Source organism: Panicum hallii, chromosome 3 (genome assembly GCF_002211085.1).
Source record: "Panicum hallii strain FIL2 chromosome 3, PHallii_v3.1, whole genome shotgun sequence".
Classification (NCBI taxonomy): domain Eukaryota; kingdom Viridiplantae; phylum Streptophyta; class Magnoliopsida; order Poales; family Poaceae; genus Panicum; species Panicum hallii.
The window spans coordinates 39,462,605-39,489,150 of NC_038044.1; the positions used below are offsets into that span (position 1 = coordinate 39,462,605).

The 26,546-nt window shown below is 47.3% G+C and overlaps 1 protein-coding gene across 1 annotated transcript; it reads right to left on the reverse strand.

The window, feature by feature from the left end:
- Nucleotides 1-10,579: 10,579 nt before the first annotated feature.
- Nucleotides 10,580-16,109, reverse strand: LOC112885928 (serine carboxypeptidase 2-like). The gene is made up of 10 exons (XM_025951633.1): nt 15,662-16,109; nt 15,476-15,571; nt 15,300-15,392; nt 15,109-15,194; nt 14,732-15,004; nt 14,417-14,432; nt 12,536-12,647; nt 12,119-12,214; nt 11,052-11,157; nt 10,580-10,827 (listed from the first exon to the last, which is right to left on the reverse strand). The coding sequence occupies exons 1-10, from the start codon at nt 16,083-16,085 to the stop codon at nt 10,672-10,674; spliced, it is 1,458 nt and encodes a 485-aa protein (XP_025807418.1). The 5' UTR covers nt 16,086-16,109; the 3' UTR covers nt 10,580-10,671.
- Nucleotides 16,110-26,546: the final 10,437 nt, after the last annotated feature.

Genomic DNA, 26,546 nt, shown 5'->3' on the forward strand with positions numbered 1-26,546 from the left:
AAAAATACATAACATATATAGCTGCATCTCCAAATACACGGCTTGGATGATGTAGCAGCCCTGAAGCAAAGCTGGGAGCAAATAAGCAGCGGCCAGACATCAATCGCGAGGTGGGCTGCTGCAGAAGTTGTCGGGGGCTGCCGTCGCCGAAGTTCCCGTTGCCGCCGCCTAAACCATTGAATGCAAGCCATGCCATGCTCACGATGTGAAAGTCGCACAATCATCAACAAGAGGAGATCCCTGACCTTACCCATTCCTGAAATGTTGTTGGAGGCTCAATTGCTCGAGTGGATGAGCAGAGCTACTGCGGAGCCGTCGCCTATCCTGACCAGAGCTCCGAGTGGCCCGAAACTTGGGGCCGCTGGTTGTCGACGAATAGACGAATACAACAACTCGGAGGGGTAAAGAGAAGGTCATTGCAAATCTTCTATTATACAGAGTGTTCTATGCGAAATGTTCAAAGTGGAGCGCGGGTGTTTCAAAGAAGGCGTGCTGGGCTTTCAGTAGCTCATCTAGATCACACATTTCGCTTTCGACGGCTGAAATTCAGGTTTCCATGATTGCACTGAGCGCCTGGTTTGTACCTAATATTTTCCCTTCCACTTCGACCATTCGTCGAGAGAAGGTTCTCGAGGGTTTGCACTTGACATGACCATATTTTACAAAATCCCCTAAGATATTCTCTCCTCTCAATGGATATGAACCAAGGGAAAATGTGTCTTTGCACAGTTAGCCATTTGAGTGAATTCTAATAGTAATATCTGTTGTTATTTCTTCTGATCCACAGATTATATTAAATATACGATTAATATCCGTTGTAGTATTTCACTCAGAAATATTATAGAGTATCGCATTTATATTTTTATAGGGAAGCACTAATGGCTAATAAGGCCTAAGGCCTAAGGCAATCCATAAATAAATCCCAAGAACCTATCGTGACTTAGTGAACAGCAACATAGCGGAGGTGATGATAGGATATGTGCAGTATGTTTGACACATAAGGAGACCCAGGACAGATAAATAATATGAGCGGTCTAGGTAGTGGAAGCCTGAAGACTTCCAATGTACTTGAACCAACTCTATTGACGAATAAACTCAGCACAACATAGACTAAAATATATCCTATTGCAGCTAGCTCTCACTACAAGAAAAATGATCTTTACTGGACACAATTTAGTTCGGTACTAAAGCAAGTCCAAATTTAAAAGCCCGCGGAGCCATTTTAGTAAGAGGCCAAGACACCAACAGTACAAAATGTCACTATTTAGTATCTGGTGGTGTGTTGGCCTGGTACTAAAATAGCGCGTCCATTTAGTACCGGTTGGTAACACCACCCAGTACTAAATGTCACTATTTAGTACCGGTCGGTATCTTGGCCCGGTACTAAATGGTCCTCCACGGGTTACTTAAAAAAATGCATCTCCCATCTATTCACATGTGATGTGTAGGTGGGATGGTAAGGAAGTTATACGTGAGACCAGGTTGTAAGTTCGAATCCTCGTGGCCGCGCACGCGCATTTATGCGTGAAAAATTCGTGCGAGCTATTTAGTACCGGCCAGTAGTACCGGTCAGCCCGCCTAATACTAAACGTGCTCCGTGCCCGGTACTAATGTTTGCTTGTCTAGCAGTGTCTATATAGTCTACATACATAGGGCGCCCGGGCTGCAATGTTTCTTAGATAGGGATGAGAAGGTGAATCGATGCAACCATTCGTAGGTCCTATAGCACGAACTTCTCTCACATAGTGAAATATGTACGCCTCGACAAAATATTATAGCTATACAACATAGAGTCGAAAAGAAAATTATATACCTATAATACATCATGCATACTTGGGGAACAAAGTTTGTACACCTTGAACACCAAATACTACTCCTTTAACTAGAAAAATATTGTTCATGTCAAAAAGATCATATAACAAGAACCAATTATATATGTAAACTAAATAAAAATATACATCCAGAAAAACATATTGTGTATATACAACCAAGAGTCAAACACATATTATATACCTGGAACGATTTATTTATACTTTTGAACAAAATTCTATACGCTTGAAACAAAACATCGTGGATATGTGAACATATCGTAAAATGATAGAAAAATATTGTATGAGCAGAGAAAATTTTATGAGCAGATTAAATCCAAATACAATATAATAATGGAACCAAATCCAATAGAGTAGAAAAATGAAATTAGCCTAACGAAACATATTGCATGTACCTTATATGGGCCAAACTAATAAATATGGAAAAAACAAACACCAGGGCAAAGCACACATTGTCAAAGGGAAAGGTGATTCAGCCCACATAGACCCATCTAACTAGTTTGCTTGTAAAATAGAAATTGGGTGGAGAGGGTGGTCGAAGGGCTGTTTCCTGACCACTAAATGGCATATAGTATTTGCGCGCTAGGGTTGCCGTGGCACCAACGGCGGATGAGCGAGCAAGAGGGCATGGTGGCGTGGTGGGATGTCGAGAAGAATTAGAGGAATGCGACGGGTCATGTTGGGCCAGTTTGGGTAGGTCAGCCTGACATCATCAGCCTAGCAGGTTCGTAGCAGCAAGCCGATTGGAAGGGAGAGAGGAGGAGAGTGAGCTAGGATTGGGCCGGATTAGATTAAAAACAAATTAAAGGGTAGAGAATAGTTTGTGGGCTGGACTGTTTCTGTGTCGGCCCAATGCTGAGGTTGGGATTTTGTTGGTATTTAGGGAACTGAAATTTGAATAAAATTCAAAATTGATAAGTGTTTGGTGGATGTAGTATTTATTTTTAGTTTGAATATACTTCATATTCAAATTCAAATGAATTGTTTATGTTTAGATAGATCTAATTTTCTGGAACATACAGAAAATGCTAAAAATTTGAATATTTCATGAAAAAAATAAATTAGGAATAGTTTAACATTCTTATAGCTAATAAATGAAATAAAGGAATTAGATTTTGTGGAAAAAATGATAAAAATTTGGTGAATTTAAAATGCTCTAAAAATGAGGTGTTAGATCATGTCGTGCACTCCCTTAATAAACATCTTCTAATAAGATATTATTAAGATACCCCGATACCACTTTCATGGGCTATTGGGAAGGTGATTTTACAATTCGCCAATAATATCATCTCAGTACAACTAATATATTAGGAGAGCTAAATTTCTCCCTTTATTTTAGAGAAGTTCGGATGAAATATTGGGATACACCAATACTTATTGGGGAAAGAGAGAGAGCCAATTGGGAAAATACTGGATCACATCTTTTCGCAATATTAACAGTTTATTAGGGAAAGAGGGGCTACCGAGATGCTCCTACACTTATAGATGGAAAAATGCCATATAAACAAATAGAGAACATATAACATAAAATTTGGACTAGTCTAAAACTTGCGCCCTGACTTTTCTCTAAAACCTTTTGCTGCTCTTAGATCTTCTTATACAGGACCTACATCGCTGTTTTATTTTTCTTTCCTTCCATAGACACCAAGATATATAAGAGCATAACTAATATCCAGATTGCCTTGTCCAGGGTATCTAGATGTTGGTGACATTCAACCACCATTCCTGAACTGTGGTGCTTTGTGGGCATTCTGCTGATTTGGCTTTAGGAAGAGTAACCCAAGTAGCCATAAGGTTCCAAACCCGCTGCACACGGTGATAAGGTGGTTTGTTATCTCTTGTTCTTGCCGGCATTAGGGGCATGTAGGGCTGTTCTCAACCTCTTCTAGCCTGTCATTTGACATCCATACTCGGCTTTGTATGACGAGCCATCAGATGAAATTATATTTTTGGTGTCCAAGATTTTCAATTCATAGTCTTGTAAGGTATTGAGGTAGTGCCAATTAATTGGGCCTCACAGGTAGAGGTTATTGTGTACTCGCCATGAGCTTTAGCTTCCAGGTTACATGATCAATGGTTTCTGGCTCAATTTACATCTCGCAATGCTCGCAACAAATTTACAAATGCTACCAGATGTTGGGTTGTGATCCCAGTTGAAAGGTTGAGGTCCGGTGTCCAAATCCTATCTTGTAAGCCTCCTCATAGTTCATGGTCGCAAAAAAAAAAGCCTCCTCATAGTTTCCTTCACAATCCTGGAAAACATCTTCCTTGCGTGCTCAGCCGTGTCCTCTTTAAGGTGAAGTTTGAACCGCTCCAATTCTCCAAGTACAAATGTACATCTAATTGTATTGTAAGAAAGAGTCGGAATTGCATCTTTCTATTCTTAATTGTTCACTCTCTTTCCTTACTTTTATGTGTTTATAATTTGCACGTACATCAACAAAGAAACTACCTAGTTCACTGCACCAAAGCCGCTCATTTTCGTCGGCTATATAATTTCGTCGGCCAAAAAAACAACGAAAATAACGCACTTATTTAGTCAGCCAACTAAAGCCGATGAAATTATAATTTGTTTTCGTCGGCCTGCGATTGGCTGATGAAAACAGGTCCATATTTTCATCGGCTAGGCAGCGGCCGACGAAACAAAGTTCCTATTTTCGTCGGCCAGCCCTAGGCCGACGAAAATAAAGGGACCCTAATTAGGATGATTTGGATTTTTCTAGGCCCGCACAGCACACTGCGCCCCCGCGCCCGAGCCCCCCCCCCCCCCCCCGCCGCCACCACCCCCGGCCCAGCGCCCCACCGCACACTGCCGCCACCGCCGCGCCGCCCACCGCCCCCATGCCACTGCCCCGTGCGGCCCCCCCCCCACGTAACATCCTAATGTAAATTTTCTAAATTTTAATGAATTTAATTTGGCTTAAATAAAATTTCTAAGGTTTTTCTTGATTTATCCTACATTTAAACTAATTTTATACTACAGAGAATTAAAATTTATTTTAGGAACAATATGATTATGCATTCATGCCGGTGCATATGTTTTATTGGAATGAGTGCACAGGGTTTGAATTCAAAAGTTCATTTGAATTCAAATAGATTTGGGGTTTCAAAAGGATTAGAAAAGAAAAAGGGAAGGAAATGGAAGAGCAAAACTAGATCCCAGCCAGCCCAGCCCGGCCGCCTCCTTTCTTCCCCTTGGGCCGATTCCTTTCCCCTGCGGCCCGATCCCCCTCGCTCGGTCCATCGGCCGCCCAGCTCGCTTCCATCGGCCGCCCCGCATCGGCCGCTCCCCGCTTCCCATCGGCCAGCCCGAGCCGTGCCTCCTCCTCTCTCTTTCTGGCTCTTTGGCCCCACCTGTCAGCTCCCCCGTCTTCCCTCTTCTTCCCTTCTCCCTTTCTTCCCCGCGCACCGGCCGCCCGAAATCTCTGGCGAGCCCTAGCGCCGGGCCCGCACGCCAGGACCCCGGTTCTCCCCTTAAAGCTGAACCCTAAACCCTCTGCGCCCTACCCTTGCCGCCACCCGAACCCTAGCCGCCGCCGCGCACCGAAGCTCAGAACGGAGCCGCTTCTGCTCCGACGTGGGCCGGTCGCTCCGGTGCACCCCAGCTCCGGCCAAGACCCGTAGCAGCTCCGCCTCGCCGCCAGGAAGCTTCCCGAGGCTTCCACTCTCAACCCCGAGCCTTGCCACGCCGGAATCGAGCCGAGGACCGCCGTCGGTATCCTGCTTCGCTCTTGCGATTCCTCGCCGCCGGTGATCCCCGGACCTCCCTAACCCCTGTAGAACCTTCGCAGGATCTCCACGAGTCGATCCCCGGTGACCAGAAGCCCGGAGACGCCTGCATCAGTCCTCCCCACGAGCGCCACCCGTCTCCGCCGCTCGGGCCTCGTCGCCGGCCAGCCTGCGCTGCTTCTTTGGCCCATTCAAGCCCTCGGTGAGCATCACATCATCCTCCTGGTCGTCTTGCGCTAGATGTCGTGGACCTAAGCTCGCTCTCGTGGCTGGAACGCGTGCACCGGCGATGCGCCGCCGTGCCGATCCACCCCCGTCGTCATGCGCGCCACCTGAGCCCTCCCCGAACCCCGCCTTAGCCCTGGGTGGATCACGCATGACGCGCTGATCATGCCCGACCCAAATCCCGGTCGATTTGACCCCCGGAGCGCTGTTTAGGGCGAAGTCTGGTGAGTCGAGCCGCGCGCCGCCGCGGGAATTGGCCTCCGGCGACCAGCGCCGCCGCCCCGCAGCCGGTCCATCGTGAACCATCCGATCCGAAGTGAACGCCTACGATTAGATCCAGATCAGATTAGGTCCGAGCCATTAGATCCAGATCCGATGGCCCAGATTGGAAGGTACCGATTTGGCCTGGTTTTTTGTTAAAGAGTCCCTGGGTTTTCCAGGAAACAACCCGCAGTCCAGCGCCGTTCAAAAGTATTTGCAGATCAGCCCAGTTTTTAGCGTTTAGGCCCTCGGATTCCTTAGAAATAGAACCCGCAGTCCGGATCTGGTAGTTTTACGTGTTAGCCCCTGCGTCTAGGGTTTAAATAGGTTTAAGCCCTTGGTTTTAGCGCAGAAACCCCCGGAATCCTCTGTTTTCTTACAGAAAAGTCCCTAGACCTTGTTTTAACCCTAGTTTTCGCATCTTAGCTCCGTTTTAGGTGGTTTTCGCGCTCACGCGATCGTCATAACACGTAGAATAGCTTTAGTTCAGTTTTGTGTGCTGTTTTACTGTATTGTTGTACTGTTTCTTATCTTTTGCCATTGTTTGCATGTATGTGCCTGTGTGGACCATATTTTGGCGTTGCGATCATGAGTAGACGTTGAGCCATCGGAGGAGTACCAGGAGCCACCTTCTTCAGAGCCCTTTGAGCAGCAGCAGGAGAACTTTGAGGAAGGCAAGTATAACATGAACACCCTATCACTTTTAAATACAATTTCATACTGCATTTAAATATTGTACGCCTATAAGGATTTCCTAGCCACTTTTATCCTTTATATAAAAACCTTGGGTTGCAGTTTGGTTAGTTGCGCTAGGTGCTGCGCTCTCGCATGTTATGGTCCTTTTTAATTAACTTTGATTAATGGTATATGCAACTTGATCCTGAGAGTGGCCCTCTGTGCTGTGTGCTTGAGCGGCTCACGTCTCGTTAAAAGATATTTTATTAGAAACATGGTTTAGGGGGCCAGCACGGTGCTTAGTGCTTGGTTGGCCACTCTCCATAAGAACCGGTTCATAGAGCGACAACCTGGGACAACCGCGCAACCACAAGACTGGAATGGGACGGTCTTGACTTACTAATTAGGTCATTTTGGTTTGGGAGTAACTTATCTGCGGGGCAAGAGGGGTGGTAAGCTTCAATGGTCCCTGCTCCTCCGGCTTGGTCTGTGCTGTGTGTCTTGTACCCCCGTGAGGTGGGCCCCATCGTCGCTGATCCAGAAACCTTAGCGGTTACACCTTACTAACGTAATCCTTTGTAACGGTCTCGTAGTGTGCTTGCTAGTCATCTCACCTAAGGAAGTGTGATGAACAACTAGCGTAGCTCACGACTTGTGGGTAAAGTTGTGCAACCTCTCGAGAGTGTAAAACTGGTATACTAGCCGTGCTCACGGTTATGAGCGGCCCAGATCCTCCGTCTGATTAGTGGGGTTTACCTTTGGTGGATTGGCTTGGTTTTCAGTAGTCTCATGATTAATTTTGATTAATTATTATGCAACTTGGGTCATGGTAATTCATCCACTTGTAGTAAATAGCTCTAATAAAAATTTGCCAAGATTAAAAGCTAATACAGTTGAGTCAGCTAACCTTAGAGCCTCATAATTCGTGTTATACTTATTGAGTACAAGTTGTGTACTCACACTTGCCTTCTCTACTCTTCTGTTCTCTTTGGGATATCTTCGACTTTTGCTCAGTACCAGACAACATGGAGGACTACATCAGCGGACTCGACGATTTCTAGGCGTTGTCTCCTAGCCGACGTCCCTGTGGCGCCCTGTTCTTCATGTATTTATTTTACGCTTTCGCATTCCTTGAACTGATTCTTGATTCAGTTGTAATAAAGATATTCATTTACGATTTATACGCTTTTATTTCGAGATACGCGTTGTGATATCTTGATGATTCTGTTGTATATATGCGTGACTTGATCCTGACGCATACATGATTGCTCGGTTTATGTTCTTATAAATCGGGTGTGACACCCCACCACCCCCCCGCCCCCGCCGGCCCCGCCGCCCAGCGTGGCCCCCCTCGCCGCCCAGCGTGGCCACCCGCTACCGCCCCCCCCCCCCGCCCCGCAGGCCCTCGCCACCGCTTGACTATTGCTCACCAATTCTCCTTTCATTCAAAGTGCTTTGCTGCAGCTCCACACTGATTATTACTCATTCATAATTATGTAGTGTTCACATTCATGATTACAAAAACTTTTGTCATGGAAAACATCTGATGTGCTATATTGCTTTAAAGCCTTTGATCATAACTACAAATTCTCGGGAATAGTAGTTGAAGTCTCCATCCACTGCTCTCTCTTGCATGTGTGCATGTTTAAAACATTTTCACAGTCTTCATGTTATGGAAATTATGGATTTTATTATAAGAAATTGTTGTTCTTCTGCTGGTTTCCAGGAAAGTGCTGAGGGAGGTGGCATATGGAGGGCGTGATGCCGAGTGGGTGAAGCTTAAGCTGAAAATTGTAGCAGAGGTGATATATCATCTATCTGTCTGCATCTGGAGTTTCTGTCAATTAGTGTTTACATGCAGAATTGAGAGACATCATCCTCGTTTGTCAAGAGTGCCAACTTTATCCACGTCACTTGTGGCATTTGGAAAGAAAGTAACAGAACGAGCATGATTGAAATGGACTCTAATTTCAGGAGATACTTTTTATGATCTGGTTAAACAAATCTGTTGTTTTTGTCCCTGCTATTGATTTGAGTTTACTTTGCTCTTCTTTGCTTTGTTTGATATTCTTTCCTTGTGCTACCAAGCCTTAACCATTTGTATCGATTGATAATTGAGTGTGTCCTTTGTTTTGGAATGAAGTCTGTAGACCATGACAAGGAGGGATCTGTCTTACGTCTGCGTGGAAAAAATATCACCGAGAATGATCATGTGAAGGTTAGTGATTCTTGGCTTAATAATGCTACTGTATTAAACCTAGTTAAGCTGACCTCTTTCTTCCTGAATGAAGATTGGCCAGTTCCACACTTTAGAGCTTGAGCTGAAGAGACCTTTTGTTCTATGAAAGGTATGGTTTAAATATCGAGCAAGTTTATCTAATTATTGTGCATTTTGACCATACAGTATAGCATAGTCCTCACTTTTCAGCTAATGTTGAAAATTTGTTTGACTGATTATTTACAACCTACATATCAGTTACAAGTCCTGTAAGACTAAAAAAAAAACCTCGACCTGCCGGGGGTACGAGGTCCTGTAAGACTAGTTAGGCCAAAGCTGAAATGGCTGCTTTCCACTTATTTTACTAACGGATTTAAACTTGCAGTTTGATGGCATGATAGTGCTATCCTTTTGTCCCCTTACTTCTGAGCTTGTTGATTGATGCCCATGAACCTAATGTTCTTTGCAGTCTTTGTTGTTTATAGTTTTTGTAATAATTTTGTAGTTAGGACTTGGGAAATAAATCAAGAAGTTATGGCTTTTCTGTTTCCGTCTGTTGAGATTAGAATAGCATCGTCTCCACTATGCTTATTATGGTGCATGGTCGCGATGACACATTTCATTCTGCTTTGTTGCTACTGTTTCTTCAATGAAGTTTTTGCGTCTTGTGTAGGAAATTTGGGATTGGTTAGCCCTTGAAACTATCCAGCAAGCATGTGGTATGTGATTTTCTCCCATCGTTTGTAAACATGGATTATCTGCTTAATCAAATATTCACCTCATCATCTATTGGCAGAAGGTGAGTAGAATTATTGCGCCATCACTAAGCAACAAATATCGATTTCTATAATATCTATTGATTTGCTTTATTCTATGTGTAAGGTGATAATGTTGCTATCTACATAACAGTTTATATCTTAACAATTAACTCCTCTGAACTCTGATTTTCTTATGCTAAGAGTGTTTGTGTATCACTTTGTGAATCCTTGATTGCTGCAAACTGACAAAAGCTTCCTGGTGTTCCTCAAACTGACGATGCCAAGCACATTAGCAAGGACATCCATATAACTACTGTAGTAAGGAATTTCTTATCATGGAAATTTATAATCAGAATAAAGGCTTTAAATTTTCATTAATAAGCTCAAATGGATTCAACATTGCTTATTGAACACTTCAGACCTTTTACCTCTCACTCAGATTTTATGAATTGAATTGTGTCAGAGCACAATACGTGTAAACATATATTTTGAATGGATTTAACCGATTCCCTTTCCACAATTCCATCTGAAATTGTTCTATTTGTGGAAGTTCCACATATATTATGCAGCTGTTTTTTTAGCAGGCGCTCAGCATTTTCGTCGGCCAGGTGGGCCGACGAAAATATGATGTATCATTTTCGTCGGCCCAGCTGGATGGGCCGACGAAAATGTGAACATATTTTCGTTAGCCAGCACGGCCGATGAAAATAGCTTTATTTTCGTCGGTTGCCGACGAAAAAGCGCTTATTTTCGTCTACTTTATTCCGTCGGCCTAATTTCGTCGGTTGACCGACGAAAATAGCTATTTTCGATGGCTTTCGGGATATTTTCGTCGGTTTCTGGCCGATGAAATTACACTATTTTCCTGTAGTGGTTGTGATAAATTTCACAAAGCGACTTTATTCATTCCTTGCTTTATCCGCTTACACGATTTGTGATATTTCATCTCATTCATGGTATGAAAAATAAATGGAGACTACACAACAGTTCCATTTTTAGGCATGGGTTTCCCACGCAGGAAGTGTTGAAACAGTACGAGTGCCTGTCTTGGGCGGTGGAGAGGAACCTCATGCCCTGCCCCACGGATGGTCACCAAGGTCAGCCCCTTGTACACTTGGCTCCATCCACCAACCTATTCAAAGCAATCAACCAACCAACCAGCAACAACACAAGCACAGTTACAAACTCGTCGTGTGATGTCTATCATGTACGATTACTGGCGTATTGACCAAGTGTAGTTGACTAATTAATTTGCTAATCCTTCAATGTGACTAGATAACTCTAACTTTGAAATAAGATAGTATGCCCAGCGGTTTTATTTGAGGGAGGCAGGTTGGGAGGAATGAAGAAGCTGACCTCTTTCTTATTATACCACGGGTACCAACTAACAACAGTGGGAAGGCCCAGAGCGTCGATGGAGTATCTTGTTGCTGTCAAAGGGACTACTGAGTCTGTATCTCCACTGCAAATAATAAACAGAAGACCAATCATTCTATTAGTTTCCTAGCTAAGATGACCAGACCAACCACGGAGTCAGAGGTTTGGATAATGGAAAAAAAATTCAGGCATCAAATCATAATTTCCTGCCACTGTATTTTGCTATCAGCATATCAAAATGGTTTGCGAAGTAAAAGAAAATTTTGATTTTGAGTGCTTGAACGCAGATGCAGTTTTATGTCACTTTCCGACTTTCTTCTCGCTAATGTAGTCTTCTTGGTGACAGATGGACAGTCACACTAATCGTATCAAAAGAAAACTTGTGTCTAATTGACCAAATTATGTAGAAGACTACAAGTTCACAGAAGTCACTGCACAAGACAACGGGTAGTCAATTTGTGTCCTGCTGCTATTCCACATTTTCCCTCGAGAAAATGACTACTGAACACAGGAGTAATTTTAATTTTGGCATGACACGTATTATATCTTTATATATTTATAGTCTTTGCACGCATGAACCTACAGCCTGCTCAGACCATAATCATTCAGTCAAAGCACACTACTGCACGTGAGTCATGGAGTGACTTCAGTCCCTGGCCGCTTGCGTGTCGCATGCCATGCAGAAGTTTCGATCAGTCAGAGAAGCATAATCCTATCAGACTATTTAAGACAAGCAGGGACGACCCAATGATCTCTCAATTGTCAAGAGAACTCTGATTACATCGTGGACTAGTGCTAGTCATATCGGTGATATTTCAGTGACTATGAGTATCGTCGATGGCATTGGTTTTTCCCAAATTTTGAAAATGGTTCCGAAATTACAGCAAGTTTTTAACCTACAAAAATTAAATTTATGGGCTGACATATTTGTGATAACCGGCTGCTTTGGCATGCAAAAGGGGGTAATACTAGAACTTTGGACGAGATCGAACTGTCTAGCAAGCAATGAAGCTCCAATGCAAGTAATGGAAACAAAGACGATGTACCTGAAGACCCATATCCTCAGGCCAGCTGCAATAAGCTCCTTATAGATAGGAAGCATTGATTTTGGCGAATCTCTCCAGTTGGTGCTGATGGTTTCACTGCGGGTCATTAGTAATCAGCACATGCATGTGAGCACAACCACATCAACCAAATTAAACTTGCCACTACTCAAAAGAATAACACCCTTTGATTTTGCTGTATATTGCAGGTTCAGAATCCAAATACGAAACAATCTCAAGACTAGTCAAACCGTGGGTTTGAACTTGGAGCTAGTACCGATCAACCTACGAAAATTTTCCGACATACCCGAAAATAAATTCCTTTCTTTGATGAAAGATGAATCCCATTTAGACCAGTTTTTATATATAATTATTATATAAGAAAAGTTGGAGCACATTTTCGTGTGGCCATGCACAAACCTGCAGGTCGTCCACGTGTAGTTGATGCCGGTGACGTTAGCGTGGAGAGCCCGTTGCACCTCCGGCCGGTTGTAGTACACCATGGAGTGCCTTTCGGTGCACGGGTCATAAGGCTATCTCCAGCGATGTCCTCTAAATTTCATCCTCTACTTCCATCCTCCATATCAACTTCATTCCCTATACCAAACCTAACTCCAACGATATCCTCTATTTGCATCCTCTATACCCCACAATCTCAATTTTTTTCTATTTTTCCAACCGCCGCAACCCCCCCTCCTCTGCCTCCGCCCCCCTCCTCCTCCTCTCCGCCGCCCGCCCCTCCTCGTCCTCCGCCCGCCCCCGCCTCCGCCGCCGCCCACCCCTCCTCCTCCTCCTCCTCCGCGCCGCCCGCCCGCCCTCCTCCTCCGCCCGCCGGCCGCTCCTCCGCGCCGCCGCGTCCATCCGCCCGCCCCCCTGCCTCCTCCTCCCGCCCGCCCTCCTCCTCCTCCTCCGCGCCGCCCGCCCCTGCTCCTCCTCCTCCTCCTCCGCGCCGCCCGCCCCCTCCTCCTCCTCCTCCGCGCCGCCCGCCCCTCCTCCTCCTCCTCCGCGCCGCCCGCCCCCCCCTCCTCCTCCGCGCCGCCCGCCCGCCCCTCCTCCTCCGCCCCCCCCCCCCCTCCCCCCGCCGGCCGCTCCTCCGCGCCGCCGCGTCCATCCGCCCGCCCCCCTGCTCCTCCTCCTCCGCGCCGCCCGCCCCCTCCTCCTCCTCCTCCGCGCCGCCCGCCCCCTGCTCCTCCTCCTCCTCCTCCGCGCCGCCCGCCCCCTCCTCCTCCTCCTCCGCGCCGCCCGCCCCTCCTCCTCCTCCTCCGCGCCGCCCGCCCCTCCTCCTCCTCCGCGCCGCCCGCCTCCTCCCTCCTCCCTCCTCCTCCTCCGCGCCCGCCTCCTCCTCCCTCCTCCCTCCTCCGCGCCCGCCGCCTTCCGCGCCCGCCCGCCCCTCCTCCTCCTCCTCCGCGCCGCCCGCCCTCCTCCTCCTCCTCCTCCGCGCCGCCCGCCTCCTCCCTCCTCCGCGCCCGCCGCCTCCTCCCTCCTCCCTCCTCCCTCCTCCGCGCCCGCCTCCTCTCCCTCCTCCCTCCTCCGCGCCCGCCGCCTTCCGCGCCCGCCCCTCCTCCGCGCCCCTGCCCCGCCGCGCGCCGTGCTCCTCCGCCTCCGCCCCCCGCGCCCCCTCCCTCCTCCGCCTCCCGCGCCGCGCCGCCCCGCCGCCTCCCGCGCCGCCCCGCCGCTCCCCTGCCGCGCCCGGCGCCGCCCGCCGTCCCGCGCCGCCCCGCCGCTCCCCTGCCGCGCCCGTCGCCCCTCCCGCCCGCGCAGCCCGCCGTCCCGCGCCGCCCCGCCGCTCCCCTGCCGCGCCGCCCCGCCTCCACGCCGCCCCGCCGCTCCCCTGCCGCGCCGCCCCGCCGCTCCCCTGCCGCGCCGCCCCCTCCTCCGCGCCCTCCGCCTCCGCCGCGCCGCCCGACGCTCCCCTGCCGCCGCCCGTGGCCCTCCCGCGCCCGCGCCGCCCCCCTGCCGCGCCGCCCGCCGTCCCGCGCCGCCCCTGCCCCGCGCGCCGCCCCTCCGCCTCGCCCCTGCCGCGCCGCCCCTGCCGTCCCGCGCCCCTCCGCCCCGGCGCCCTCCGCCCTCCGCCCGTCGCCCGTCGCCCCTCCCGCGCCCGCGCGGAAGCTGGTGAAGATGCGGGCCCCGCGACCGGGATGGAGGACGCATCCTCTGTGCGGGACGGATGCGGGACGGAGAGGTGGTGCTCCATTTTACCGCACCGCATAGCGGTTACCGCTGGAGCAACGCCGGATGCTACAGTGTCCGCTAAAATAGGGAACAGATCGTTTTACCGGATGCCGGTGGAGATAGCCTAAGAACCCCTCATCCAGGGCTGCACACGTGTACACACCGCACCCCCAGAAAATTGATCAGCAGACGAAACCACGAAACCAGAAAGGGAAAACAAAGGTGCAACCAAAAGCGTACGTTGCAAACTTTGCCACAGCAACCCCCACCCCCCCCCCCCCCCTCCCCCCCAACTTAACTTGTCCCAGGTCCAAAGGGCCGGCGGCGTTTCGATAGCAAAAGCAGCGTTGCTTTACACAGAAAAACGACGCGGACAACGAAGGAGAATTCAGATCGATATGCTGGGAGGATAGGATATAGCTAGGTAGCTATACTAATACTCACGTAATGGCCCTTGAGCTTCCGGTTCTTCCTCGCCGTCGACGGCGACGTCTGGTTGCACGTGGGCGTGTAGAGGCTGTACGGGTCGATGTGGCCCTGCTCCGCCGTCGCCGCGTCGTACGCGGCGTCGCATGGCTGGGACATGTGCTCGATGCTGCCGTGCACGCAGGCGGCCTCCAGCTGCCGGTACGTGGCGTCGGAGATAAGCCCGTGGTTCCACCACGACTCGAATGTGCCCACCTGGTCGTGGTAGTCGTCCGTCACCGCGTTCCCGACCTAATGGAATGGGGTTTCGGTTTCAGGTCACTACGATGACTTTCTGGTATAAAATCTGTCACCATGGATGGATGGATGGATGCACGGTATCCACTATTCATTACCATGAAGCCTTTGAAGTTTATGTGTGGTTTCTTGACGCCTTTGTTGTGCCGGTACACCAGCTGGGACAGCTCGGGAACGTAATGCCCTGCCGATTTTACATGTTATATATTGCAATGAAATCAAACAGAGATCCAGCAAACTGAGCAGAATAGCACAGAGCAAAGGAGAAAATCAAGTATATATATGTTACCTGCGTAGCTCTCCCCAGCAATGTAGAAATCGCGGTACCTGTACTTTGGGAACCTCTCGAACCATTTCACCAGAAAGGTGTAGGAATCATGCGCTGCGTGCAAAAGTTTTGCAAAACGTCAAAGACATGGGACCAACTGATGGTAGGACAGAGCAAGGGACGTGAAACTGATGAACCTGTTCTCCTGTCGCCGGAGTTGTAGAGATCGGAGGTGGTGTTGGTGTACGAGAACCCCACGCCGGCCGGCGAGTCCAAGAACAGGATGTTCGCCGCTGCAGCCGTTCACAGTTCAACCAACGTCAACATCTATCACTAGTGACAGCGACAGAAGCCGCCGGTGCAGCAACTAATTAAGGGCGTACCTCTGTTCCACCGGAACTTGTTGAGGAAGGGCGTCGTGCCGTCCGACCGGATGCGGAACGCGCCGAGCTCCTCCGACGCGCCGTACGCCACCGACGAGCACCCTGGCCCGCCGTTCAGCCACAGCACCAGCGGCGCCGGTTGGGCCTCCACAGGCACTTCCTGGAGCCAATAGAACAGTGCTCGGCCAGCGTGCTCGTCGACGGTGACGTACCCTGAGTACATCGGGAAGTCCACGGCCGGCTGGCCAGGCAGCCGGCCGATGCGGTCTGCTTGATGACCCATGCCAGTGGCCGCCACCGTTGGCCGGAGCAGGCATGCCCATGCCAGAAGCGCAGCCACGAGTACTTGGGCTGGATGGAAGCGACCGCCCATGGTGCCTGTTCTTGGATTACAATTTACCTCTTCTTCAGCCAGTTTGATCATGAAACAAAAAAACTGTATTGCAATTCGTTCGATGCTTTAGCACTGGGTGCGGAAGAACAGGGAGTATAAATAGAGGAGTTGATGTCACTCTTTGGTTTGGCCCTACTTTCCTTTTCCAAAGCTCAGTTTTCGCTGGACGAATCTGACTACGGCAAGAAAATGCTGAGCAAGATTGTGAAATTGTCCAACTCCGTACGGATCAAGATGGTGACATTATCAGGACAGTTACAGGCCGGATGGTCAGAGCAAGCGGCCAAAGAGAAGAAATCAAAATATTTGTCTACTGTACTTTCCCTGAAATTATGTAAATGAAATTAAGTACGTTGCTTAAAAAATCTGCCACACAAACCCCAAAGAGTACTATGTCAAAATCTGCTTACAATAAACCTAATATAGAAGGTTATAGGGTTGATTGAATAAACTTAAATATGTGCAGTGAAAAAACTGCTTTCATGATTCAATGGCCCTGTTTGTTTCCGCTTATCTGGAGCTCACTTTTCTGAGAAGCAAGATTCTATAATAAGCTAGTTGTTTGGAGATTCAGCTATCTAGATAAGCTGTGTGTTTGGCAATTCTGATTATTTTGAGTCGATTCTCCGAGTTGAGTGGTAAAATATCTAAAGTGCTACTGAGGCTGATGATATCTCTTTTTTAACTGAGCAGACGTCAATAATTCTTATATTTTTTGTGTATCTTGACTACACAATTATATTACAATAATATCAAATATATGTTAATCCAAAACTAATTACTAGGGGGTTATCTGTAGAGGGAGGTGCGGCAAAGGTAGGGAGATGGGCGGCGGGGAGGGGTTGCAGGGAGAGGGTCGGCCGGAGACTTTGTAGAGCGGAGGGCAGGCGAGGAAACAGCACTCGCTTACCAGGTAAGCGGGCTCGGGAATGCCTTGGAGGAAATCGGAGTTCACGTTGTATCGGGGATTCCTAGGTAAGCCTTATCCCAAATAATCAAAAATTAATCAAGGTGTTTGGGTGGGATTTTGGTTTATTTTCATCTAGAATCGGCTTATAATCGTATCCAAATAGGGTCAATATCACAGGAGGGACTTAAAAACTTCTATCACGAGTTTGAAAAACCTTCTGTCGTGATTCAATATCACAGGACGGACTTAAAAATCTTCTATCATCAGTTATTAAAACTTTCTAGAGTTGTATTGCATTATTGCAAATGGATCTGTTTAAAAATGTTTTATTGTCAACATCAAAGACAATTTCTCATTTAACACCGTTGCAAATATAGGTAGTCATTACATGCTGCTTATATAAAACCCATCTGTGATCTGTCATTTATATGTCATTGAAATTCTGCCTTTTTCTCTACTTGCTGGGGGGTGTACTGGAGGACCAGTCTGTCCTAGAAGGCGGAGTCTTGACCGGCGCTCGTCAGATAAGACTTGAAAATGTTGCGGCACCTTCGGCTACGGCTACTTCGACTGCATCGGCTTTTGGAGCAAGGTTAGTGAAGCGTGGAAATGGATCCATCCGCTGATTGAAACTCAAGAGCGAAACTGCCCGCAAAATCAAAATTCTATAGAATCTAAAGTTAGGACTTGTGTAAATCAAAATATGTGCGTGCTCTTTTCTCCGTACCCTTATTTCCCACTGGGTTTTTTTATGGAGTTTTTAGCAAGGCACACATGTATAGGTTGCAAAGGACATTCCTTGCGACCAGAGTCCGGATCGTAGCTAGGCCTCTTTTAACAGAAGTAGCTATTTTATCTCGTTGTGCCAGCCAAGACCGAATAGCTAAGGGGCTACTGTTTGGGGTGCGTCTTATTCCACCTAAGGCTAGGAACCCCCTTTTGTATAAAATAGGCTAAGTTGGAAGTCTATGGACCTAGTTCCAATGATTAGGGATCGTATTGTAAAATCTAGGGATCTATTTGTAATATTCAGCCCCAAGGGCTTGCAGGAGAGGATTTTTGGCCACTTGCTTACTTGCTCATTTATCTTGCTCTTCCTCTCACTCTGAGATTATTTCATTGAGCTTTGGCCCCCCTCTTAACCTTTTCTGCTTGGTTTCACCTTGTCCGACACCAATAGAGGTGCCCACCATGATCTCAGCTCGAGTAAACAACCTTCGATGGCACCCACAAAGAAGATGAAGAAGGTTATTTAGAGAGATGGCACCATGCTCGGTATATTTTAATTTTATTTAAAGAGATGATGTCGAGATCAAGAAGGTTATGTTCCACTTCTACAAATAAAATACTTTAATCCGTTCATAGGTGGTCCAAGGCATGAAGCTGTTGTCACCACCTTTGTTCAAAGGTCATGGTTTTCGAAGAAATTCCCTAGTAGAAGGTTATGACCTTATTAGTTTTCTATCTTCATTGACCTATAGATAAGGTCAGGGCTTTCGAAGAAGATTATAACAAAGGTTATCACCTTATTGGCTTTCGAAGAAGGTAATAATAAAGGTTATCACCTTATTGGTTTTTGATCTCTATTGACCCCGGAGAAGGTTATGACCTTATTGGTTTTCTACCTTCATTGACCTATAGAGAAGGTCAGGGCTTTTGGAGAAGGTTCTCACCTTATTGGTTTTCGATCTCTATTGACCCCCGGAGAAGGTTATGACCTTATTGTTTTTCCACCTTCATTAACATATAGAGAAGGTCAGAGCTTTCAGAGAAGGTTATAACAAATGTTATCACTTTATTGGTTTTCGATCTCTATTGACCCCTGGAGAAGGTTATGACCTTATTGGTTTTCTACCTTCATTGGCCTGTAGAGAAGGTCAGGGTTTTCAGAGAAGGTTATAACGAAGGTTATCACCTTATCAATTTTCTACCTTTATTGACCTCTAGAGAAGGTCAGAGTTTTTGGAGAAGGTTATAACGAAGGTAATCACCTTATTGGTTTTCTACCTCTATTTACTTCTAGAGAAGGTCAGAGTTTTTGAAGAAGGTTATAACGAAGGTTATCACTTTATCTGTTTTCTACCTTTATTAACCTCTAGAGAAGGTCAGAGTTTTTGGAGAACGTTATAACAAAGGTTATCACTTTATTGGTTTCTTACCTTTATTGACCTCTAGAGAAGATCAGAGTTCTTGGCGAAGGTTGTCGGTGTTTTACCGGCTACCCACTGAGGGGTACACCCACGGTGGTAAGTTTAGGTGAGGAGACGCTGAGATCAGGAACTCCAAGGTGCAAGGAACACAAGATTTTAGACAGGTTCGAGCCGCGAGGCGCGTAATACCCTACGTCCTGTATGGTGGTTTGTATTCCCTTGGGTGTTGATGTTGTGTTTTGAATGGGTCCCTGCCCCCCCCTTATATATCTGGGAGGTCAGGGTTACAAGAATCCTAGTCCAATACTAGATAAGGAATCGTAACCGAATACAACTCGAGTAGATTCCTTATGTACCGACTAGCTTTATCTCCTATTCATACGAGATAAATAAGAGATAAATGAGACAAATAAGAGATAAGACAGGCTTTATCTCTTAAGCCTATTTAAACTACATTATGTACACAGTCCCGTGGCCCCGGGTCTGACAAAGGTTATAACGAAGGTTATCACCATATTGGTTTTCCATCTCTATTGAATCCTGCAGAAGGCTAATCGTCATAACTAAGATCATCATCTTATTGATTCTCTATCTTTAATAACCTTTGAGGAAGGTCATAACACTTGGAGAAGTTTGGGATGAAGGTCCTTAACTTAATTGGATTTCCCTAAGTCCTCATGGATGGCAGCATTCTTCAAAGCAAAGAACCTTCAATGACAAGTAATGTACTTGAGAGGTCCAACTTAGAAGGTCCTCATTGAATCTGGCCATCCATAAGATGTTTGTTTGTCACCTTAGATCATGAACTCATCATATCAAGAAAAGGTCAGGATTTTTGTTGGAAAATGCTAGAATTTTTTAAGAAGGTTATAACGTAGGTTATTACCTTATTGGTTTTTCATCTCAATGGAATTCTGAAGAAGGCCAATCATGGTTTCCAAAAAAAGTCATTACCAAGGTCATCATCTTATTGATTCTCTATATCTAATGACCTCCGAAGAAGGTCATTGTTTTTAGAGAAGGTTGGGACCAAGATCCTTTACTTAACTGGCTTTCATTAGTCCTCATGGATGGTGGCCTCCTTCAAGCAAAGAACCTTCAACGACAAGAGATATTTTTGAGAGGTCCAACTTAGAAGGTCCTCGTTTAACCCGGTCATCCACAAGATGTTTGCCCATCACCTTAGATCATGGACTCATCATGTTAAGACCACTACAAACAAAGAATATATTTTAGAGATTGAGGTTACAAGGTCCTTGAGGAACCAAGTCATTTACAAGGTGATTTTTGTTCACCTTATATCATGTTCTCTCCAAACAACAAACCTCCAAAAGTAAAGAAAATATTCGAGGGACTAAAGATAGAAGGTCCTCACTCAACTAAGTTATTCTCAAGGTAATCATCACTGACCTTAGATTGCTGTTTCATCAAGCTTAGAACCTCTACGAGCAAAGAAAGAGCTAGGGAAGACCAAGCAAGATATCTCGAAGGTACCACGTCTAGAGATGCTCATCTACTTTGCAATGCTCAACTGCTTGTCAAAGTGCTTCATCTAATCATGGTTTTGCACTAACCCTTTCATCTTTAAAAGAGAAATGTGACCTCTTACCTTCGCAAGCAACAAGTTATAAGGGCGATTAAAACACTTGATGCAATTCAGGTTTTTCTTTTGTGTCCCTGTCGGTGTTTTACCGCTGCCCACCGAGGGGTATACCTAAGGTGGTAAGTTTTAGGTAGGGTGATGCCGAGATCAGGAACTCGAAGGTGCAAGCAACACAAGGTTTAGACAGGTTCGGGCCGCGATGTGCGTAATACCCTACGTCCTGTTTGGTGGTTTGTATTGCTTTGGGTGTTGATGTTGTGTTTTGAGGGGGTCCCTGCCCGCCCTTATATATTCAGGTGGATAGGGTTACATTAATCCTAGTCCGACACTAGCCTAGGAACCGTACTCGAGTACAACTCGAGTAGCTTCCTTCTGTATCAGCTAGTCCTACTTCGCATGCGAGTAGAGTACAACATGGATAAGGTATAGGACATGTCCTACCCCCTAATCCTGTATGAACTACGTTATGTGCACAGTCCCATAGTCCTGGGTCTGACAAGCCCCCGAGCTCTTCGTAGCTGAGTACTGCAGGCTCCTCGAGTACTTTCGAAGTAGTCTTCAGCTTCTTTTGAAGCTCCGTCTTGAAGTTCTTCGAGTACTTCCTTGGCTGCATCGAAACTATGAGGTGCTCATGCCTCGAATTATTTCTTTGGTATGGTGTGCGATGAAAAATCGCACTCCATATGGTGTAGCCCTCGAGCCTTAGGTTGAATCGAAGAATCAGGCTGAGGGTCATATTAGTCTTGAGTCTTCCTTACTTACTTTTTGAATAAGTTCGAAAAATAAGTAGTCGATGCCATGTATCCCATAGCCCCCGAGCCTTGAATCCAAATCTCTCAGGTTTGGAAAAAAGGATCCAAAAGTCGTGGCATGCAGTGAAAAAATGTTTCCTAGGGAAATAATTGGTGTGATGGTACAGATGATGGAAGTTAGATTTAGAATTCGAGAAACCCCTTTTTTAGGATAATTAACCCAGAAAAAATGATTAATAGAATAATTTATCCAAAATGACTCCTCGGCTTCCGATTATTCCCTTTGACGACTCATCAACTTCGGAACAGTAAATCTGTATGCGCCTGCTGGTTATTTAACCCCGCGGTAACTTGGGGTAAAATCCGTGCTTCCAATCTTCAATCCGCCGAAAAATTTCCGAATCCCCAACCAAATCCGTGCTCCGCCTTCACCCCCTTTGAGAAGACCCAAACTAGCCAAATCTCTCTGCCCCTTCTTCGCAGCCCCTGAGCAACTCGTGGCAAACAGATCTGGAAATGGCGCCCAAGAGATCCAACGAAAAGGATGGGAAGGGGAAGGAGTCGCAGCCGCCATCTGGGGAGTGGACTTACAGTAAGTGCTCCAACAATGAACTCCTGAATCTTGTTTCTGAGGGTTTGCTTTAGGAAAAAAGTCTTGTCAACTGGTGCCCCTCTTTTCGCGAACTTCCTCCTATGGAAAATGTGGACGAAATCGTCTCATTTTACCATTTTTTTGAACGTGGTTTAGCTCTCCCCTCCTGCTCTTTCTTCCAGGGCCTTCTTTATTTCTACGGACTTGAGCTCCATCATCTCAACCCGAATTTGATCTACCACATTGCTATATTCATCCATTTCTGTGAAGCTTTCCTTGGAATTGAACCCCATTGGGATCTTTTCCGCTATCTTTTCCAGATAAAGCCGCAACCCACCTCCAAAAATCCATCCATTGTAGGGGGCGCCGGCATCCAGCTTAGGCAACAGGTCGGTGATAGATACCTTTCCTACAAATTTCCCTCCAATATTTCTAGATGGAAAAGCCATTGGTTCTACATCGGAAACCATGTCCCCCAACTCCCTGAAAGATCCGGTAAACCGCCTGTCGTGAGGCCGGAGTGGAACACCGAACTCTCTAAAGTGCTTGTCGACTGGAGTTGGAATTTGGTTCTCTCTCCACTCGGCCACAAAATCGACTAGAGCTTGAGACTTGATTGCAGTGCGTGGCTTGAAGTCGATTGACAAAGCCCCCAGTTCCACTGCCCACTTTGATATACACCCCATGGCATCTTGATTATGCAGAATATCCGCCAACGGGAAATCCGTAATCACGGTGATCTTGTACTTGTTGAAGTAATGGCGCAACTTTCTTGATGTGATCAGTATTGCATATAAAAGTTTTTGAACTGCCGGGTATCGTACCTTAGATTCGGAGAGTACCTCGCTGATGAAGTACACGGGCCTCTGCACTCCAAACGCATGGCCCTCCTCGCTGCGTTCGACTATAATGGCACTGCTAACAACATGAGTTGTCGCCGCAATGTAGAGTAGTAGATCTTCTCCCGGCAGTGGTGCTGTAAGGACCGGAGGTGACTGAAGGTGTTGCTTCGGATCTTGCAGGGCCCATTCGGCCTTCTCCATCCATTGGAACTTGTCTTGGCATTTCAGAAGTTTGAAGAAGGGTAGTCCTCTCTCCCCAAGTCGGGAGATGAACCTGTTCAGTGCTGCCATACATCCTGTTAGCTTCTGCACATCCTTGATTGTGGCCGAAGCCTCCATGTTAGTGATGGCCGTAATCCTCACAGGATTGGCTTCAATTCCCTGGTTGCTGATGATGAACCCGAGCAATTTCCCTGATGGTACTCCGAAAACATACTTAGATGGGTTGAGCTTCCACTGAAACTTGCGTAAGCTGCTGAACGTTTCTTCCAAATCTGCAATCTGGTCGTCGGGATTCCTGGTCTTGATGACCATGTCATCCACGTGGGTCTCAACATTCCGATGCAGCTGATCAGCGAAGCACATCTGAATTGCGCGTTGATAAGTTGCTCCTACGTTTTTCAACCTGAAGGACATAGTTTTGTAGGCATTTGTCCGAATGGGGTGATTGTAACATCCCAGTTTTCATCACCATTGAAAGAAATGCAAGGCAACCCTCTAGAACATTCTCCACTAAGCAAGAGTGAGATATTTTCCATGGAATACTCTAGAATTAGTAATAAGTAAAATTTTAAAAATGTTAGAATATTTTGGAATTCTCTAGAAGGGGGACACTTATCCTAATACCATGGCTCCCCTTGACCTATAAATAGAGCCCCCCCTCCTTGCCATGGCATCCACCCATGAGCAAGGTAGATGAGTTGTGGTAGGACTAGAAAGGTGAGTGCTAGGCTAGCCACGTAAAGGTGTGTGTTCCTCTATAACTTTATTGCTCCAATAAGGTAAGTGTCTTTATAAGTGTTAGTCTCCTGGTTAAACTTAAGTACTTAGTGTATAAGTTGTGATTCATCATAGGCTGGCTCTGTCACCCGGAAGCCAGCTTCATCTATTGGTAGGCTCTGCCTCCCGGAAGCAAAAGGCGGCTCTGCCGTCAAAAGGACCCGGTACACTAAGTAACTAGAAGCTGACCAACTCTGAAGTAAGTTGGTGTGTCATAGGGGTAGATCCTCAACTTAGTGGGTATTAGGGCCACCTCAATTTCCAACAACCACTAGAATAAAACTTATGTTGCAATTAAACTAGTAACGTAAAATAATACTAACGTTATATGAGGTATTACATAACTACTAGGCAGACTATTTTATACTCTTGCCTTGCGTTAGTACATTCGTTCCCTTCAGTAACCAGCATACGCATACTTGCACCTACGACAAAAATCATCTCGTCTCTCTCCATAGAAGCCTCTCGAGTCACCGTACCACGCCATAATTCCCCAGACAATCAGGATAGCGCCTACCCTCTTCGCCATAACTTCATCATCCCCTGGAAGCCACAGAATACCCACACCATTGACCTTGAAATGACCCATCATGGCAGCACTCACCCCAATTCCTGGAAGCCGGCAAGAGTGCTCACAATATTAAATAACCCATCATGCAAATATGGCGGCACCCACCTCGCCATAAATTGGGGTCGTCGCGCACAGTGCCAGCCTAGATTTTTCCGCCGCGTGAACCGCCTCACCTCATCCATAAAAGAAGCCGACGCCCCCTCCCTGCCATCCTCACCCGCACTCGCTCCCGCTCGCGCATGCGTGACACGCCGGCCCCACGACGGGACTGCACACTGCTGTCGGCACCACGCCGTGCCACCCACCTCCGCGTCCCCACCTTGCCCACGTCGCTGCAGCATCCTCGCCGGCTTTGCCGCCTCGACGCTCGCGCCTTCAGCGCTGCCACTATTTGCATTGATGACGAGCTGCCGCAGCCCACGCCGGCGCCCGTCCCTGCGTGACGCAGCTGCTGGTCTCCTCGCCTACAAAAGGAGCGAGGCCGTGACGAGCCCCATCATCAGCCCAAGCACACCGAGCCGCTTCACTCCGCTAGCTGAACCACTTCTCATGAGCCCAGCTCACCCACGAGATGAAGCTCCAATAGTTGACCCTCTTCCTCGAGCTGTTCCACGCCAAGGTGAGATGGCAGGCAGCTCCCCGACCATTAACTCCGCAATACTAATAAAGGCCCAAAACACCCGCGAGCCCGTGAGCACTTAACCCAAATCATTCTATTCTCGGAATTAAATACCAACCAATACTGTAAACTCAATATCGCCTTCATATCAACTCCTTTTCACGTAACTCTTTTTCCTAAACCCTCCACAAATCATATACTATCTATTCCTCCTATTTTCATCTCCATTTGAGCTTATTTTATAGCTTGCTTATGTTTGTTTGCCGGTTATGCCATTCTCGCTCGTAGATCACGAAGTGACCGAGGAGGAGCCTGCCAAGGAGTATGAAGGCTAGTACAGCGAGCCGGAACCAGAAGACCCATACCGTGAGCAGGAAGCCGCCGCCGCCAACGCGTACGTAAGAGAAGGCAAGTTTCATCGGCCCCTACGTGAGCGGTTGCATCCATGTGAGGACATCTAGTTGTAGCCCTGGTTTAGGATCGATTACATATACCGGTACTTGAGTGATTGAGTGTGCTCATACATGCATATGAGTAGTTATGCATATCCAGAGTTGACACTAGGATATGAAGTGATTTGACTGAGGCTAGGGCAGCTGGGTATGCTGGAGCCGGCGCTACCGTGGTGGTAGACTGGCAGGTGAGTGCTACCGTGGAGGTAGGCTCGAGTTGACATGTTGAGGGATGGTTGCTGCCCTGGTGAACCATAAGGACCGAGTTGTTTTGACATGTCACCTAGCTTACGTTAGTACGACCACAGGTTCCGTTATGGGCCGGACTTAGCCTAATCCCACTGGTTAGCCTGACGGTCGTAGGGATGGTTCACGGGTATAGATCATTGGGGTCAGGGCCCGAGGGTTTGTGCGGCCGGGCTGGGGCGTGACCACGGCTGGGTGTCGGCTATGTCAGTTGTCCGTTCAGTCAGTCGAGCTTGTGGGTACAGTTTATGACCTCTACAGAGTATAGAATCCATTCGAATGGTTCGTGTCCATGGTATGGACAGGCTACGGTGTGGTCCTGACAACTAGTGAGTTACCTACTATGGGTTGTGTTGGGAAGAGTTGCATACCATGAGTTGCATTGCTAATGCATTGTGCTTAAAGTGCGCCGTGCATGTCATTCCCCTCCCGTAGGGTGAGGTGGAACTTGCTGAGTACTCTTGTACTCAACCCTTGTTGATTTCTCTCCAGAGGATCCTGACTCTGTGCCAGAGGACGGTGAGTAGATCGTGTCCGCACCCAAGCTGATCGAGTGGAGCCGTGATGGATGAAGAGCTAGTCCTCCATGCCGTCATGCTAGTCGTTATCCTATGGTTGTGCTGTGTAGCTCTGTGTTGTCGCTTTACCCCTCGTGTACTTGTTGAATAAAGCTCTGTATGACTCTGGACTCCACTGGATGTAACATGTATTATGCCGGAGACCTTATTCGGTAATTAATACATGGTTTAGCCTTC